Source organism: Martes martes (assembly GCF_963455335.1).
Source record: "Martes martes genome assembly, chromosome: 7".
NCBI classification, from domain to species: Eukaryota; Metazoa; Chordata; class Mammalia; order Carnivora; family Mustelidae; genus Martes; species Martes martes.
In genome coordinates, this window is record NC_137894.1 from 47,558,002 (window position 1) to 47,576,984 (window position 18,983).

At 38.3% G+C, this 18,983-nt stretch overlaps 1 protein-coding gene and 1 pseudogene across 2 annotated transcripts; both read left to right on the forward strand.

The window, feature by feature from the left end:
- Positions 1 to 2,071: 2,071 nt before the first annotated feature.
- Positions 2,072 to 7,062, forward strand: LOC308345341 (uncharacterized protein C15orf61 homolog). The gene is made up of 2 exons (XM_080807401.1): positions 2,072 to 2,517; positions 6,834 to 7,062. The coding sequence occupies exons 1-2, from the start codon at positions 2,172 to 2,174 to the stop codon at positions 6,959 to 6,961; spliced, it is 474 nt and encodes a 157-aa protein (XP_080663527.1). The 5' UTR covers positions 2,072 to 2,171; the 3' UTR covers positions 6,962 to 7,062.
- A 10,692-nt stretch (positions 7,063 to 17,754) lies between these two features.
- Positions 17,755 to 18,301, forward strand: LOC308346610 (large ribosomal subunit protein eL34-like; annotated as a pseudogene). Its single transcript has one exon. The product of its transcript is annotated as a large ribosomal subunit protein eL34-like (transcript).
- The last annotated feature ends 682 nt before the right edge of the window (positions 18,302 to 18,983 follow it).

Here is an 18,983-nt window from a genome sequence, read left to right on the forward strand (position 1 = left end):
TCAAATTTCACTGTTTTAAATAGGCTTTCATACTGCCAAGGGATATAATGCCAAAATTTAACACACTGCAAACTGCCCACCTGTTAATTTGAGGTTAAATCATCTGAGTGTAGATCTCAGAATTAATCTCCTCCTGCCATCTTTGTAATCGAAGCACATGTCCAAGATTTCAAGATGAGTCATTTTAAGACCACTGTAATTTGTATCTACTTTTCTGGACGGATCAGGATATTCTTGATAGTGTACAACCAAAAAGAACGAGAAACTGCCCCAAGGCTGCTTGTAGTTGTCCTAACTGCAACTGTTGTCCATAACCCCCAACTCTGAAAGTTTTCCAGCATATAAGAGCAGAGTCAAGTGTGCTTGGGTGGCTCAGTCAGTTGAATGTCTGCCTTTGGCTCAGGTCAGGATTCCAGGGTCTTGGGACTGAGTCCAGCATCAGGCTGCTTACTCAGCAGGGAGCCTGCTTCTCCCTCTGCCTGCTGCTCCCCCTGCTTGTTCTCTCTCTCTCTCTGACAAATAAATAAATAAAATCTTAATTAAAAAAAAAAAAAAGAGCAGAGCCAAGACTTCAGTGGCAATGGGGCCATCATGGCACCATAACCAGACTAGTTTTTGTTGGTCTGCTGACTTGCTATTTATTATTTAGCTACCCAATTTCCTTTTGATAAATTCCTTGTCTGCTAAAAACAAAACAAACCAACAACAAACCAGCCTCTTAAAAAAAAAATTACCTATAAAGTTAATATTAAAATTCTGAACTTACAAATGCTTCATTAAAAAATGCAAGTTTTCATCTACTTTATATGTTGGGGTTCTGTGACAGATTTTGCTTGAAAAAGACTCCAATACTTTTTAAAATTTAATTTGAAAATCACAGTACTGAATCCCCTCCCTGACTCCTATCTTAGCCTCCCTTCAGCCATTTCCGTTGCAAGACTAACCACTTCATTCCTACACCTAAAATCTTTTTTAAAACTTTTATCCAATAGGGAATCCTATAAGGTAAAGTTCAAATTATCTGCCAGACTACAAGTCCCCTCAAAATTTGGCACATGGTAACAGGTACTTAACGTTTGTTGAATGAGTCATTAAAAACTGTAAAATGTAAAAACTAGCCACACTCTCCTACATCCCTCCCTTGAGTTTCAACAATAATAAGTTATTATGTGGTGCTTCCACATAATTATCTCATTTACATGTAATGCTTTCCAGACACGTCATCTTATTTATGTATGATTTCTCCAAACAAAATGAGTGGAGGGCAAATAGGAAAAAATGCTTCTTTATAAAGCAGGTGTACATAAAATATTACCTCGGGTGGGGCTATGAAGTTTGAGAAAAGGTTTTCCTAAATCATAGATTGATAATGGGTAGCGGAGGATCATAAAGGTATATAACTAAAAGACCCCTGGTCTGACATTGACCAAGCTTAGGAAGGGAGGTAGAGATGCGTATCTGGGCAATGCGCGGAGAGATGTGGGTTATTTTTTAAAACTTTTATTTTACTCTGTTTTTAAAATTTATAAACTTTTTTACTCTGAGCTATCTGGGGCTTACCCTAAACAGTGAACATGACAGAGAACACCTAAACATGAAAGTGCTTCCCCACTTTACCAGCCAGTGCAAATCTGGGGACTTGGCTTTTAACTTGCTTCCCCAAAGACACCTTCTCAAGTGTCTCCCGAGCAAAAGCCATGTGAGGATCCCACTTGAGCCTAAGGCCTGGAAGAGACCTCTGGGTGTCAGTTCTGCTACTCAGTACTGGGATTACTTGTTTTAAGCCTTAATTTTCCTCACACCCCTACTGATAAAGCTCCCCAATCCCCGCCCTCCACCCCACACCCCCCGCGGCGACCCAAAGTTAGTAACGCCTACATGAGGTCACACGTGACGATTTAATAACTTCCTCTGCGTTGCTGACCCTCACTCCCACGGCCGGTCACTCTGCCCTCCCCTCGGGCCCCCCCCCCGCCCCGCTGCGGGAGATCTTGAGACCTTCGTGCGCACGCGCCACTGCGCCCCGGGGGCTCTCGCGCACTCGCGCGGCGCCCCCTGGGCGTCCCCGCCGCTCGCCCCGGGGCGCGGGCGCGCGCGCGCTCCGGCGTCCCCGCCCCCAGCGGCGCGCGCCCCACGGTCGCCGAGGGGCGGGGACGCGAGCGAGGCCGGCCATGGAGCCCCTGCGGAGGGCCCACGAGGCCGCGCTCCGGCTGCTGCTGTGCAGGCCCTGGGCCTCGGGCGCCGCCTCCCGCCCGAAGCCCCGCGCCTCGGAGGTGCTGACGCGGCACCTGCTGCAGCGGCGCCTGCCGCACTGGACCTCCTTCTGCGTGCCCTACAGCGCCGTCCGCAACGACCAGTTCGGCCTCTCGCACTTCAACTGGCCGGTGCAGGGCGCCAACTACCACGTCCTGCGTACCGGCTGCTTCCCCTTCATCAAATACCATTGCTCCAAGGCCCCCTGGCAGGACCTGGCCGGGCAGGATCGGTTCTTCACGGCGCTCAAGGTCGTCAACCTGGGTGAGTGGCCCGGGCCGGTGAAGGACGCCCCGCTGACAATGGGATCACTGTTTGCGAAGCACGCTGACAAACGTCGCTCAGAGGCCGAGACCCCGGCCCTAGGTTAGGCCACAGCAATGCCGGGGAGCCCTGCCTCGGCCCCGCGCAGGCTCGCCCGGGCGCACGGGCTCACCACGTTTCTCCCGGAGCTGTTGGGTTTCCCAGACCCTGCCTCCGCGTCCCACCCACTCTGGCCTTGGCACTGGTATTTGGATGTCCGCCCCCCACCTCCCCATCCCTAACCCCTCGCGTAGGTGCTTGTCGCGGCTGAGCAGTTGCTACTGAGTCGTTCCCTGGAAAGTAGGGCTTTTATACCAGACCTGTATCGAGGGACCACACGGCGTCACCCCTAGGGAGGAGGCATTCTTTCCACCCTCACCTACCGCAGCTCTTGACTGGGAGGACCCCAACATTGGGGAGTAAGAATGAGGGTGTAAGGAAACGACCCCACTGGAGAGTGGCTCTGAAGTTAAGAAATCTTACAGCATGGCAGGATTCGTTCCCATGACCATCATTTTCTTGGGTGCATTCATTATTATGAAAACTGCAACTACTTTCTGAGTTTCATTGTTTTCTTTATATGAAATACCAGCAAGTGCGTTTTACTAAAAGCACTAAAGGTTTTCAACAGGCATATCAGCTTCCTAAAGTCCTAGGCCTAAAAGGTACCAAAGTCTTGTGCCTCTTTAATATTTCTGTGTTTTTATGGTAATATTCTAATTCCAAGTGTATTTACTCTTGTTGGATGCTTTTCTTTTGGCTAATGACGGAAGAGGCATGAATATTGACATAGGTATATCGTTTGTATCTTTGTCGAGAGGCCTCAAGATGTTTTGAGCCTATTAATAGGTAATATCACTTTGATCCAGATTTTAGTAATTCGAAATCTAGTTGTGGAAGCTGAACCCTGTTACCCAATCGGTTTTTTTAAACCAGAATTAAAGCTAAACCCTTGTGTACATGCACAGGTATTATATAATCTGATGGATCATTAAATTTAAATATGGTATTTATGTATTTTTGCTTATAATAATTCCCATACGTCAGTCATGGGATTTTTGAGCCATTGGTCTACTGGGACTGCCCTGGGTTCAGTCCACCAAGGAGGAGATTATTTACAATGTGTAATTCTTTAAAATTTTGTATATTTGGCTGATGGACTACATAGAGCATGCCCACTAATTTTGAGGTTGATTTGAAGCTGAAGGGTAAGCTCACTTGAAAGATGTGATTCAAAATTATTTGGAAAGACTAGAGTGATAAATTGATTCAGGAAGAACTTTTACTGTTTTCAGAATCAGAAGCAGTCATTCATCCCAGATGTAAAGAGTAACAGGTTAGGAAGAGTATAGTTGGAGGATAATAGGTAAACCATGAGCCAAATGCCTTTTAAAGAAAGTTTTTATTTAAAACTTAACATTTTTAATAGCACCTTAATAATTAGGGGCTTCTTTTTTAAGTATAGATAAAAAGAAATCCAGAGAAAATCAGAATACCCAGAACATTCTCACACAAAGAAGTGAAGCACTTTGAGGAAAGAAACAACAGTTATAGTTTCTTTATGTGGAAGAGAAGCCTGAAGACTGATTCAGTTGTCTTTTGGAAATTCTAAAAATCTTGCCTACATGGGAATAAGAGTTTTAAGTTAAACAAAAAAGGAAAGTTTCTGCTCATGCATGCTTTAATACAAATTGGCTTTTATTCCCTTTATCAAAGGGAATTTTTTTCTTGGACTTTTTAAACATTAGTGTATTTACCAACTTGAATTATTTATTTTATATTTTTGTCTTAAGGTAGGGAATTAGATAATAGATTCTTTCCTGTTCTGTGATGTACAGTTGCCCCTCTGGATCATCTAGTTCCTATTCTATTAATAAAAATACCTAAGATTTTATTCCTCTTATTCTCTTCTAAATTAATAATTATCTGAGTAATCCATTTTTCCATTTTGTAAATAATAAAGATTTCTCTTTTACCATTTGTTCCCTTTCTCCTCTGCCTTCCCTTCAGTGGAAGCTGACATTTTACTGATGGTTTATCAGTCTGGGTATCCTGCTGGGAAGTAGATTGAGATTTAAGAAAAGCAACTTACCATTGGAATGAATGGGTAATTGGAGGCTTGCTAAGAAGTTCTAATTTTTTTTAAGTGCTTAATTTGACAGTGGTTTACCTACTGTTCAGCTGACTCAGAATGAATTATTATGCAAAGAACTGACTTTCATGTTCATTTTGATGTTCTGTTTCAGTCTGGGAAAAATTTAATTTCTCATGGAATTTTATAGACTTCATAGCATATGTGCTATACATAAAGAAAAAAATTTTTTTAATGTTTAAATTATATAAGTGGCAAATCTTCTCATTTTAGCCTGACTGCATTAAGTAGACTGCAGGAAAAAAAATACAGAATTTCTGACTCCTGTATCACAACCCCATCCCCTATAAAACAGCATCACTGATAGTGGTTCCTAGCTGTTTCTTAATAAGAGATAATGTAGTTATTATAAGCTAGTAATCTTTGGTGAGTTCTCCATTTTAGCTGAAAAAATACTGACCATTAATTTATGTGGTTTTTAAAACGTGTCAATGTTTTACTGAAAACTGATAAGTACTGTAAAACAAGATTTCAGTTTCACCAGCCATTCCTTAAATTTATATCATTAGCATTGGTTTAAAAGGCATATTTTAGATATTTTACTGTCAGTATATTTAGAAATTAATAATTGTTTCTAGAACCCAGTTCTTCCTCCATTGATTTTCAGCTTTCAAGTTGTGATACTGTATTTTAAATTTATTTTTTATTTCAACTTAATCTTCACTCACTTCTGCCTGTTTTCTTGTCCACTTCCCTACTCATACTCCCTTTACCTTTTTTTTTCTTTTTGGTAAGTTGGTTTATGATGCTAGTTTTTGTGGGTTTTTTGGTGACATTGCCTTGAAGCCTTTAGAGATTCTTTAGGGTGTTACCAAGGCAAAAAGGCAATCTACTGTCAAAGATTTCATGAGAGTTCCAGGGAATCCTGGGATAGTGACAAGCTGTGACCCAGTATATTCCTAAAAATAGAGGGACCAGGCTGAATGGGCATTTTTGCCTGTTCTCATTGCCAGCTAGTGACGCTTCTCCTGATTAATCTCTGGCATCACAGTGGTTGGAATGCAGCTTCAGGGAAAAAGCACAAAGTAGTCCAATGCACTTACACACTCAAAATGAGCATAATACAGCAAATATATTCTTGTGGCAAATTTTTAAAAATCTAGCAAAAGGATTAGTCATGAGCATGTGGCTTCCCTATTAACTGGAAAGAGGGATTTTCCAAATGTACAGCTCTTCTTTTAAATTGTCATTTTTCTGTCCAATTCCTACACGAGAACAATAAAGTTAATATTTGTGTGGCACATACAATATATGCCTGTGGTTTTATACATGTTTTTAGTATGTTAATAGTCACTGATTTTAAATAAGTGCCTTAAAAAAGATAGGAACCGTGAAAGTTTATTCTGTGTCCAGTATAGTATCATATGCATGAGCAGCACTTAATCTATTATCTCTGGCTAGTATATGTTTGGTTTCCTGCATCACAAATGGCCACTGATCTCAACTGTAACAGCAAAATCTTATCAAATGGAAATACTCCAAAGAAGAAACATGTTGTTGGAGTCTACTGTATACCTATTTCAAATAGGTTAAAACAAGATTGTTTTCAAATCAGTTGTAAAAATACTCATGGGAGTATTTCTCATACCTGTTATACTAAAACCTTCCTTAGAATTAGGGTTTGCCTCAGGTTTTGAAGACTGCTATTTGACCCAGTTTCTTTTAAGTTGTACAGAAAATTACTTTAGCCATCAGTGTTACTGTTTGATGTAAAGCACAATAAAGTCATCCTAGTAATTTGAGCTTAAGGCCACTAATCTGGAACATCTACAACTAAATTAATGAATATTCTGTTTGCTTATTTGTGAAAAGAATATAGAATCACTTCATAATTACTTGGAAGTGATGAATTAGTGCTTAAAGTGCTTTGAATTAAAATTTAAACCAGCCTTATCTACAGTTTTAAAAATCTTCTAGGCTCACATAGTTGCTTCCCTATTCCACAAACTGATGAAATTGAGCTCTTAGATAATTAGAATCAGTCTGTACTCCTATCTTTATATTTTCATAACTTTACAATTTGTTGACATTGCGGAAGAGTTGTCTGTGATTTATACCATGACAAATACATGGATTAGTTAATAAGCATTGATGTTCTTAAATAACATACTCATTTGTTTTCTAGGTATTCCAACCTTATTATATGGACTTGGCTCCTGGTTATTTGCTAGAATCACAGAGACTGTACAGACCAGTTATGGACCAGTAACAGTTTATTTTCTAAATAAAGAAGATGAAGGTGCCATGTATTGAAGGTGTGCCTCGGAGAACATAAATATCAGTGGATTTTCTCTTGTGTGTATGTGCAATGTTTATTTTTGACCCTTTAAAATAAAACTTTTGCAAACACCTTTTTCTTTCTGTGGTGTCGGGTTCTTTAAGATGAATCATTGCCCTCAAGAGGCAAAGCTTTTCATATGTTGTTATATATTGCACACTCGGTTTAGCCAATGGGAGCTACAGATGCATGAACATATACCAATTTTTTTCTTAGAATTTGGTTAAATTACAGATAAATGATGATTATAATATGTATATATTCTATAGTTAGGTGTTAGCAATTCAAATCAATTATTTGAAGAGAAAATGGAGACACCCACACAAAGAAGGAAGGTGGGAAAAATCTTTTATAGGACACTGGAAAAAGAAGTAGAGGATTTTAGGATATATATGGAGATAATACCATTGGCAATTCCAAAACTGATGGATTTTAACTGTAATCTGAAATCTAAACCATTCAGCTGCCAGGATTTTCAGTGGGTATGTCTTCAAGCCTTTGTGCCATTTACTTGGATGAGAGGTCTAGATGTAATGTTGAAACTTCTTACTGTCTAAACATCCAATACTATACTACTTTCTAAAAAATAATGACTCTGGTTAATGTAAATGTACCAAGATGATGAAATTAAGACTTACTAATAGCATGCTGATAAAGCTGTAAGAACAATTAAGATCTAGAAAGACTCAAGAATAAATTTGGTGTCTGTTTATAAAAGCAATTAGCTGAAATGGTACATATCCATACACTTCTTGGCGATGGGAAATGGGCCGAAATTTTAAAGACCTGATGGCAGTTCTATGTTAAGATTTTATTAAGCTAATTGCATTTTTGAAAGGAAAGTCATTTAAAAAAATTTATCCTTGGGGTAGTTACAAAATACCCAGACGAATGGTAAATTTCAGAAATTTGGAGTAATTTAGGGAGAACTAAGTAGAACTATTTAATTTCTAAACCAATGGGTGTTTAAGATTTATGATCTCTCCCATAATTACAAACATACATTATATATCATTTTATGTTAATGTGTTGCTGGTACTCTGCAACATTCACACATTATTGTAGCAAAATATTTTATAAAATACAATCTAACCAGCATTTGGGTGATTGCTTCTGGCAAATCAGTTGAGAAAGTGAGTGGCAGAGACTGAGGTGAAAATAACAGAATAAAGTAATACAAACTGACTTTGTTAAAGGTAGTTGCTTTCAATGAGCTGCAGAGAGTAAGCTGTTCTTCAAATATATGTAGTGTTCACTTGTCTAAGAGCAATTCTAACACTTTAATCAAAGAAGTACTTATGCCAATATATTTAGTCCAGAAGAACATACTTGACACTAGTTAAATGAATGGCTTACACAGAGGAGATAGTGTTACATTAAGCTTCATTAATAATAAAACTAACTATTAGCATTTTGCAAGGAAGGCTAGAACTGATTTCCCCTGTAATGGGCAAAGTTAAATAACTATAGCTCATAAGTTTTAAGTCAAATACTGCTCATTCACTGCTGTTGGTCTTGTCAATACTTGCCGTAAAGGTTTGGTCCCAGCACGAAGCTGATAAAATGGTTTTTAATTACCAGACTATAAATACAGCTTTTCAGTAGAGTTGCACTTCTTTTCACACTGGCCCGTTTGATTTCTGATAATTTGTACTGCTGACTCTGCTTACCTGTTTTTCAATAGCTATAGTCAGTGTGACTTCTTATCCATATGGTGATAGGTAGTCTCCTCGGAGAAGATCTTTGACAAACTACCCTATTGATCTCTGTAATTCTCTGCTGCTTGCAGCATTAAATAGAGCCTTGATTTCTTGTCTCGTGCACTCGCTGTGTAACAATTAAGCAAATGTAATATTTTCTTGTATTACATGAAAATCAATAGACCTTTTGCTCTCATGGAGTTGATCATGGTGAAGGATGAACTCAACGATGGCTAAGCATGGTTCAAATATTAAAATATCATTCCTTGGATTTATTAAGTCTTAACAGTGAAGCTTTTAGTCCAAAATGCTCCCCATTGAACAGTAATGGTTTAAGTTTTTCCTTTAAAGTTGAATACGACATGGAAGCATTGTAGCCTAATGGGGATAAAATATAAATGCTAGGAGTCAGGCGATTAATTCTATTTTTAGTGTTAGTCCTGCATTACTTTTCGACTTCAAGCTAATAACTCTACTCCTTTGTGTCTTAGTTTTTTCTACCTGTAATCTGAGAACGAAATAAGAAACCTTTCTACTTTCAAATGTATGATAAATATGCTTGTAAGCTAATGTCGGTTTCATTTCAGTAAAAGCTGGTTTTGTAAAGGACTTCCTTAATGAAAGTATTTTAAAAATAAGGGAGAGGAAGAAAAGAAGAGACAAACTGAGGCATTGTATGTGTGCCTGGGTGAAAGCCGATTATGCCCGAAGTGGTAGGCAGGGTTCTGAGTTGACCCTCCCATTCTGGGTATAAGGAATATTCTTTTTTTTTTTTAATTTAATTTAATTTTTTTTTCAGTGTTCCAAAATTCATTGTTTATGCACCACATCCAGGAATATTCTTAGTTGATGAAACAATCAAAAACAGCTTTTCTGCCAATGCTTCTTTGATGGGATTTTGTCTTTAAAAAAATCCAGGCCAAACTATTTTTTAATGAAGATGAGTGTTAGTATAAAATTTTACAAATCTTCTATTGATTGTTACTTGTACACAAATCAATTATCAAGTACTGGAAGAAATTTTTGGTCAAAATGTTTAGTTTCTGCGTGAACTGTGAACCACCATAAAGATACAGTAAGAACTGGGGGCATGAAAGAGGTGGTTAATAAAAAAAATCTCTAGTTTCTCAGTCCTAATGTCTTTTTTTTTTTAAAGATTTTATTTATTTTTTTGACAGATAGAGATATCAAGTAGGCAGAGAGGCAGACAGAGAGAGAGAGAGACAAGGAGGAAGCAGGCTCCCTGCTGAGCAGAGAGCTGGATGTGGGGCTCGATCCCAGGACCCTGGGATCATGACCTGAACCAAAGGCAGAGGCTTTAACCCACTGAGCTACCCAGGCGCCCCAGTCCTAATGTCTTAACATAGCAAAATGACAAATAATTATTTCTTTTATCAAACATACTTGGTCACTGATATTTTGCTAATTGTTGACTTCAGTAAAAAATTGAAACACTTGTAATTATTAAAAGCCATACATATTTCTTTTGCAATGTACATTTTGTTTCTCATCATATTTGTATTCACTCAAAACTATGAGCAAGAACATCTGTAATGCTTCATGAAATAGCTCTTAATTCTATTAAAGAATGAATGATGTTGAAATGGGTGGGGTGACGTTAAGACATGGATCTTGGTTTCATTTCATTTAAAAGCTAATGCAGATAACAGAAACCTTATCCTAAAGCCAGTAGATCAGGTATCCACTTTTTTTCAGCACTTACCATTCAAACGATAATGATGATGTTTGAGGGCATCTTAACCTAAACAAGTACTTAGCATTACATCTCACCTGGGTCAACAGTCTAGGGTATCAAAGTTAAACTGTGTTACTGTAAATTAATGGAAAATGTAACTGCACTTTGCTGAAAGATCAATGTCCAATAAAGGCTGCACAATCAAATCTTGTTGCAATGATTGAGGTCTTTAATTGCCTTTCAAAGATAAGGTGGTAATCAACACAGCTTTAACTGATTTTTTTACTAGTTCAATTACATGCTAATGACTAGTGCCAAGTCAGAATCTTTAACTACTTATACTTATTAAATCTTATGTTAGTAATGAAAAATTACTTTAGCTACACGATCGATAGAACACAAATCTTAATTACTATATTTCACTTTTATACTATTTTATATGCTTGACAAATGTTTCACAAGAGCTTTCCCAACAGTAAGAAGTGTTATTAGTAGTGACCATGGTCCACAGAGTATTTTTGTAATATAAATTGAGAAGAGTTGTTGAGAAAAAATTTTTTCTTTAAATGAAAATGTGGCTAAAATAGTTTCCACTGACACAAATTTGGCCATCCAACTACTTCTCAGAATTCTGTTCTGCTATTTGAGAATATATTTAATACAACTGGGATAAAATAAATCCAGATTGTTTTTAGTGTGTTTCTGAAGGTTCACTAAGTTTTCTAGTAAAGAAATTGATTTTGTATAGAGCCTGCTATAAAATTCTCCTATTTGGGGAAAGGATAAGTTAGTAAAGGGAAATGAAAAATGAAAAAAAATAAGTTGGACTTCATCAAAATTAAAAAACTTTTGTGCTTCGGGGCGCATGGGTGGCTCAGTGGGTTAAGCCTCTGCCTTCGGCTCAGGTCATGATCCCAGGGTCCTGGGATCGAGCCCCGCATCGGGCTCTCTGCTCAGCAGGGAGCCTGCTTCCCCCTTCTCTCTCCGTCTGCCTCTCTGCTTACTTGTGATCTCTGTCTGTCAAATAAATGAACAAAAAATCTTTAAAAAAAAAAAAAAAAAAAAAACTTTTGTGCTTCAAAGGATACTATCAAGAAAATGAAAAACCACCTCATGGTATAAGAGGAAAATATTTGTGAATCATGTATCTGATAGGGGACTTTGTAGCTAGAATAATAAAGAACACTTATAACTCAAAAATGCAACTGAAAAATAGATTTTAACAGGTATTTCTCCAAATAAGTAATACAAATTTTTGCTACGAAGCACAAGAAGAGATGTTCAACATTAACTGTTAGGGAAACGCAAATCAAAACCACAATGAGAGACTACTTTGTACCTCCTAGGACAGCTATAATCACTAAGACAGACGATACCAAGTATTGCCAAGGATGTGGAGAAATTGGAACCCTCATGTGTTATCAGCAGGAGTGTAAAATGATACAACAACTTTGGGAAAGTTTGGCAGTTCTTCAAAATATTAAGCATTAACCATATGACCCAGCAGTTCTATTTCGAGGTATATACTGTAGAGAATTGAAAGCATACGGTCACACAAAAACTTGTACAAAAATGTTCATAGCAGCATTTTTCATTCTACCTCAAAACTGATAGCCACTAATTGATGGATGAATAAATAAAATGTGGCAAGTTCACACAATGGAATATTAGTCAAAAAAAGGAATGATGGGCCCCTAAACACGACAGCATTGACGAAGCTTGAAAACTTCATGCTAACATGCTAACATGCTAAGTGAAAGAAGCCAAAGTATGACCTGATTTCATTTATATGAAATGTCCAGAACAGGCAAATCTACAGAGCCAAAGTGAATTAGTGATTGTCTAGGGATGGGGAGGTTGGGAGAAAATGGGCAGTGACTGGTCATGGGTATGGGTTTTCTTTTTCGGGTGATGAAACTGTTCTAAAATGGATTGTGGTGATGGTTGCACAACCCTGAGACTATACTCAAACCACTGAATGGTATATTCTAAATGGAGGACTGTGTGGCATGTGAATTATCTTTGGATGAAACTTAAAAAATTAGTCACAGGGAGAGGGGAAGTGGGCAGTTGGTATTTAATGTGGTATGGTTTCGATTTTGCAAGATGAAAAAAGGTCTGGAGATAGTTGGTACCAATGGTTGCACAATGATGTGAATGATAACCTGACTATATTTGATACCACTGAACTGTACACTTAAAAATGTTTAACATGGTGCAGTGCCTGGGTGGTTCAGCCGGTTGAGTGTAGGACTCGGTTTAGGCTCAGGTCTTGATCTCCAGTCATGGGATCCAGTCCTGTGGCCGGCTCTGTTCAGCACTGGGTCTGCTTGGGATTCTCTCCCCTACCCTCTCTCTCCCTCACTGCTCCTCCCCAAGCATGCATTCCATTTCTCTCTCTCTCTCAAATATATAAATAAAATCTTTTAAAAAAATGATTAACATGGTAAATTTTGTATGATATTATTTTACTACAAATAAAAATAATTTTTGAAATTTAGTAAAGCATTTGATATTCTGTAATGAAATACAACTGATTGTATGATTTCTATAGAAAAAAACTGATTTTAGAAAAATTAGAGATTAAAAGAGGTAAAACATGTTAATATCATTTTATACATTGCAGTCTAAGAATTTAAAAAATTTTAATTATGAAGCCTAGTTTTAATTAAGCAGATGAAATCTCATTTGGGATCATTTTTAGTAGCACTAAGGATATACTTTTATATCTTTATTACATACTTGTATTCCAAAACTAATACAATGTTGTAGGTCAATTATTCTTCAACATAAAAATACATACACACATGCATAAAGAGATGTGTTGTTTTAAAAAGATGTACTTGGTTTGAGATTATTTAAGATAAGACCAAAGAAAAGCATTAAAATGTTAGTAAATGAAAATATCCTCTTTTAGATCCTAGTTGCTGGGTGAAGAATATTAGCTACTACGAGTATGAGGTGTTATATAGTATTGCTTATAGCTATTTTAGTTGCACTTATATCATTTTAAATACAGTTTATGAACATTGTACTACTCCATTATATTACTAATTTATCTTCGGTGATATTTATAGTATCAATTTAAAAGCAATAAAACTTCATGAAAAGTAGCTTAGACACAAGGATTTTGATAAACAAAAGCTTCCAGTTTTTAAAAGCAAATCATGGAAGCTGTACTTCTTAGGGAAGATTTGAAGTTTTTGTATTGTTGTTGATGATAGAGTTATGAACCTTATAAACTCAGTATTTTTTAGTTAACCTAAATACATAAATCTATTTGAATTCATCTTATGAAAAGAGATATGTCATTAGATATATGATCATTATATGTTTTAGTGATTCATGGACCTTGTTACATACATGCTTTGTAATGTATGAATTATTTAGTAAGAAAAATCACAATAATTTTGTTGTTACTCAAAAATTTATGGGTTGGCAGAAACAATTATGCAGCCCCTGAAGCTGGAATGTTAAGGTAACATCATTAACACTACGTAGTATGATTTTTTTAGTAGTTGCTTGACATAACCTTTACTGCTTCTGCTAGAATATATCAGTAATTTTATAACAATCTGTCTGTAAACAGCACATTGAATTTATTAACCACAAAGTGATTCATTTTACTCTATTTTCATACAAGTGCGTAATTTAAAATCAGACCTAAAAACCTTGTCTACTCAAACCCTAAAGGAAGAATAAAAAATACAAAATGAAAATCAATATTCCAATAAATAGATCAAAAAATTTTTAAATTTTAACTCCATTTAATAAAAGTGGATATTTCTACTTCAAAAAATGAATATGTTTAAGAAGTGAATGAAAATCCATAAAGATAGGAGATTATCTCACAAGCTTTCTTTACGCATAATATTAAGGCCCTTGCTGTGAGATGAAGCCAAAATTGTAGTTTCTTATGCTTTCAAATCTCCAAATATCTAAAATGAAGGAAACAAGAATTTTAAAGTTGGAATAAAAATCTAAGTAGTGTCACCTAATTTTAGATTACATTTAAAAATCAACAGTCATTTATTCATCCTCCACCCACTTTTGCATTGACCACACTGAAGGCAAATTTTAGTAATTTTACTTGTCAACAAAACCTAATAGTTCTGAATCTACGTTACAGTGTCCGTTCAAGTCATAATGAAAACAAAAAACAAAAAACAAAAAACAGCTTCTGTACACAGCTGGATGAGAACTACATCTTACTAATTTTGTATTTGCTATATTTATCACATAATGAAGACTCTGTGTGGAATGAATGTGTGATATTCAAGATTAAAAAGAAAACTTGTCGTCATCTTTAAGAGCTTCAAAAAAAGGACACATACCTGGAGATCATATGAATTATTTGCAAGAAAAGCAGCAAGTTTTAAAATACCTCACATGTAATGAATTAACACACACTGTTCTATGTATACTGAAAAACAAAATGTGAGATCTATTTTGTTTGTCAATATAAAGAAAATAATATAGATATGTTTAAACAATAAAAAGAGAGAAGTAACGCGGCTTACATGATTTGTAGGAACAGCAGCCTACTCTATCCAAAGGGAAATGGAGGGCTGCCTGGGTGGCTCAGTCAGTTAAGCATCTGCCTTTGGCTCAGGTCTCAGGGTCCTGGGATCCAGCTCTGCATCAGGCTCTCTGCTCAGCAGGGAGTCTGCTCCTCCCTCTGCCTGCTGCTGCCCCTGCTTATGTTCTCTCTCTTTGTCAAATAAATAAATAAAAATCTTTTTTAAAAAGTAAAGGAAAATGTATTATGTAGAAATTCAATCTAATGACATTTTAAATTATTAAATTAGTTCAATTTAGAGCATCTACAATCCATAGTACCTGGCACATAGTGGTGCTCCATGAACATCTGTTGAACTGTCATTTCCACTCCTGCATGAGTGCTGGAATTGTTCCCACTGTTATTTTCTCTTCCTGCCGAGACAGGAGAGAGTAGACTTTCCTGTCACACTTTCAGGGGTTTATCTGTGCTCATTTTTTTCATGCCTCTTTATATTCTTCTTTTTTAAAAACTTCTGAGCAGGGAGCCTGACGCAGGACTTGATCCCAGGACCCAGAGATCACGACCTAAGCCAAAGGCAGACATTTAACTGACTGAGCCACCCAGGCACCTGTGAAATAATTTTAGATTTACAAAAAAATTGCAAAGGTATTACAGAGTTCCTATATATCCTCACGCAGATTTCCCTAATGTTAGCCCCTTACATAAAACTTAGTTGCCAAATCTAAGAAGTCGAAGAAGTCAACATTGTGTATTATTACTAAGTGAACTGCAGATTACACTAGTTTTTCATTATTTTTCTTTTCCTGTTTCTGGATTCCACTGAGGGTCTCACAATGTATTCAGTCATCATGTCATCTTAGTTTTCTCTGGTTTGTGACAGTGACTTTTTTGAGTGTGTTTTATGTCCTTGACAGTTTTTTTTTAAAGATTTTATTTATTTATTTATTTATTTAATTTGACAGAGAGAGAGATCACAAGTAGGCAGAGAGGCAGGGAATTTGACAGAGAGAGAGATCACAAGTAGGCAGAGAGAGAGGGGGAAGCTGGCTCCCCGCAGAGCAAAGAGCCCAATGCAGGGTTTGATTCCAGGACCCTGAGATCATGACCTGAGCCAAAGGCAGAGGCTTAAGCCACTGAGCCACCCAGGTGCCCTGACAGTTTCTTTTTTTAAAGATTTTATTTATTCATTTGAGAGAGAGAAAGAGTGAGAGAGCACGACGTGGGGGAGGGTCACAGGGAGAAGCAGACTCCCCACCGAGCAGGGAGCCTGACATGGGGCTCGATACTGGGACTCCGGGATCATGAACTGAGCCAAAGGCAAATGCCCAACGGACTGAGCCACCCAGGTGCCCCAACCTTGACAGTTTTAAGGACTTGTCAGGTACTTTGTAGAATGTCCCTCAATTTGGGTTTGTCTGATGTTTTTCTCATGATTAGATTGGGTCTGAGTTTTGGGGGAAGACCATGGAGGTCAATTGCCCTTCTGACTGCCTCATATTAGAGAGCACATGATACCAACATGACTTATTACTGGGGATGTTAAGCTTGATCACTTGGTTATGATGGTGTCTGCTAGGTTTCTCCACTGGAAAGTTCCTGTCTTCATCCTTTGTTCTTTTTTTTTTTTTTTTTTTAAGATTTTATTTATTTATTTGACAGAGAGATCCCAAGTAGGCAGAGAGCAGCAGGCAGAGAGAGAGGGAGAAGCAGGCTCCCCGCTGAGCAGAGAGCCCAATGAGGAGCTCGATCCCAGGATCCCGGGATCATGACCTGAGCGGAAGGCAGAGGCTTAATCCGCTGAGCCACCCAAACGCCCCATCCTCTGTTCTCATCATATTCTTTTATTTATTATTTTTTAATTTTTTAGACCAAGAGAGTGTACGTGTGCACATGTGAGGGGGGGTGGGAGAGAGAGAATCTTCAGCAGGCTCCACCCCCACCACAGAGGCCAGGATGGGGCTTGATCTCATGCCTCTGAGATGATCTGAGCTGAAAGTAGGAGTGGGACACTTAACCGGCTGAGCCACCAAGGCACCCCATGTCATATTCTTTTTTTTTTTTTTTTTTTTTAAAGATTTATTTATTTATTTATTTGACAGACAGAGATTACAAGTAGGCAGAGAGGCAGGCAGAGAGAGAGGAGGAAGCAGGCTCTCAGCGGAGCAGAGAGCCCGATGCGGGGCTCGATCCCAGAACGCTGGGATCATGACCTGAGCTGAAGGCAGAGGCTTTAACCCCCTGAGCCACTCTGGCACCCCCCCATGTCATATTCTTTTAAATCAAAATTAATCAACAAGTATTTGAGTGTTACATATAATGGCCCACAGTAGGCCCTGAAGGAGATAAGTGGAATTCTCAAGCAGAGGAGGGGATCAATATTTGCTATAAAATGTGTGGTTCATTGGGAGTCCATAATGATGGTCATGGTGGCAAAGCAAAGGAGTAAATGAGGTTTAAGACAGGCAAGAAATGCACACGGAAGGTGCATTCCTATTATGCAATTCATCTTGCCTTCAAAATCTATTTTATTCACTCAACAGATGTCATTAAAGTGCCTACTGTGTGCCAGCTACTATTTTAGGTGCTAGGGACATGGCAGCGAATATAGACACACACAGTTCCCCTCCCTCATTACCTTATAGTTTACAGAAAGACAGACAAATGAGTGAAACCTGTGATATGTTAGATAGTGATCAGTGCTAGGATCTTGTATCTATGGGTGGAGTGGGTTTGGGGCTGGTCTGTAATTTCCACAGTATGTGCTGAAGGAAGGCTGAAGCCAGAAGGTGACATTTAGGTCGAGATCTACAGACTGCGCTCTTCTGGGGAGGGTGTCTACAGGCATTCAGAATGGTCCAGTATTTGATATACTGTCACAGGCTGTCCTACAATACAGCCTCCAATAAAAGTAGGCTGTCCTGAACCCCTGGTAATAAAATCATTTACAACAAGGTTGGGAAAGCACCAAAATCCACATGTAGCGTATGCCCAAGCTGACTTCGAGGACTTCGTGTTTTGAGACCTAACGGTTTCCTTGTCTAAAAGAGAAAAACATGTCAGCAGGGTCTATGGTGCTTCCATGTCTGCTAAGTGTGTTCGAGAAAGGGTCAAGCTCGCTTTCCTTACCAAGGAGCAGAAAATCATTGTGAAAGTGTTGAAGGCACAAGCACGGAGTCAGCTAAAAAAATTAAAAAAAAAAAAAAAGCTGTTTTTGGTAATAAAGCAACACCACCACCAAAAAAGATGTGCAGAATGTGAGGCAGTGAGCCATCTGGATACCAGGGCTAAGAGCAATCCATGCAGGGGGAATGGCAAATGCAAAGGCCCTGAGGTGGAATGCCTGATGTGTTCAAGGAACAGTGAGAAGAAGACTGGTGTGAATGAGGGAGAGTGGTAGGAGATGAGGTTTGAGGGTCCAGAAAGGGAGCAGAATGTGTAGGGACTTCAGTCTTTACCCTGCACAAGTTAGGAAGCATCTAGAGAATTTTAACCAAAGGAGTGACTCGATCTAACCTGAGCAACTGGATCGAGAATAGAGTAGTGGCAAAGGTAGAAACAAAAGGTTAGCAGACACGTGCGATAAAAGTTTGGACTGGGGTAGCAGCTGTGAGGTGGTAGGAAGCATCAGACTCTAGGTTAAGAATTCAAGATTGAGAGCAAGGTAAAAAGAGATGAAAGAAAACCTCTGTGATTTACAATAGCAAAATGTATTTTCATCATTAAAAAAAATAACTTTACAACAACAACCATAAATAACCCGCTTTAAAACTGGGCAAAGGGGGAAGCCCAGGTGGTGCAGTTAAGTGTCCAACTCTTGGTTTTGGCTGGGGTCATGATCTCAGGGCTGTTTGACAGAGCCCTGTGTTGGGTTCTGTGCTCAGTACTCAGTACAGACTCTGCTTGAGATTTCTCTCTCCCTCTCCCTCTGCCCCTCCTCCTCATGATCTTTCTCTCTCAAATAAATAAATAAAAAAAATTTTTTAAATGGGCAAAGGGGGGCGCCTGGGTGGCTCAGTAGGTTAAGCCTCTGCCTTTGGCTCAGGTCATGATCTCAGGTTTCTGGGATCCAGCCCCACATC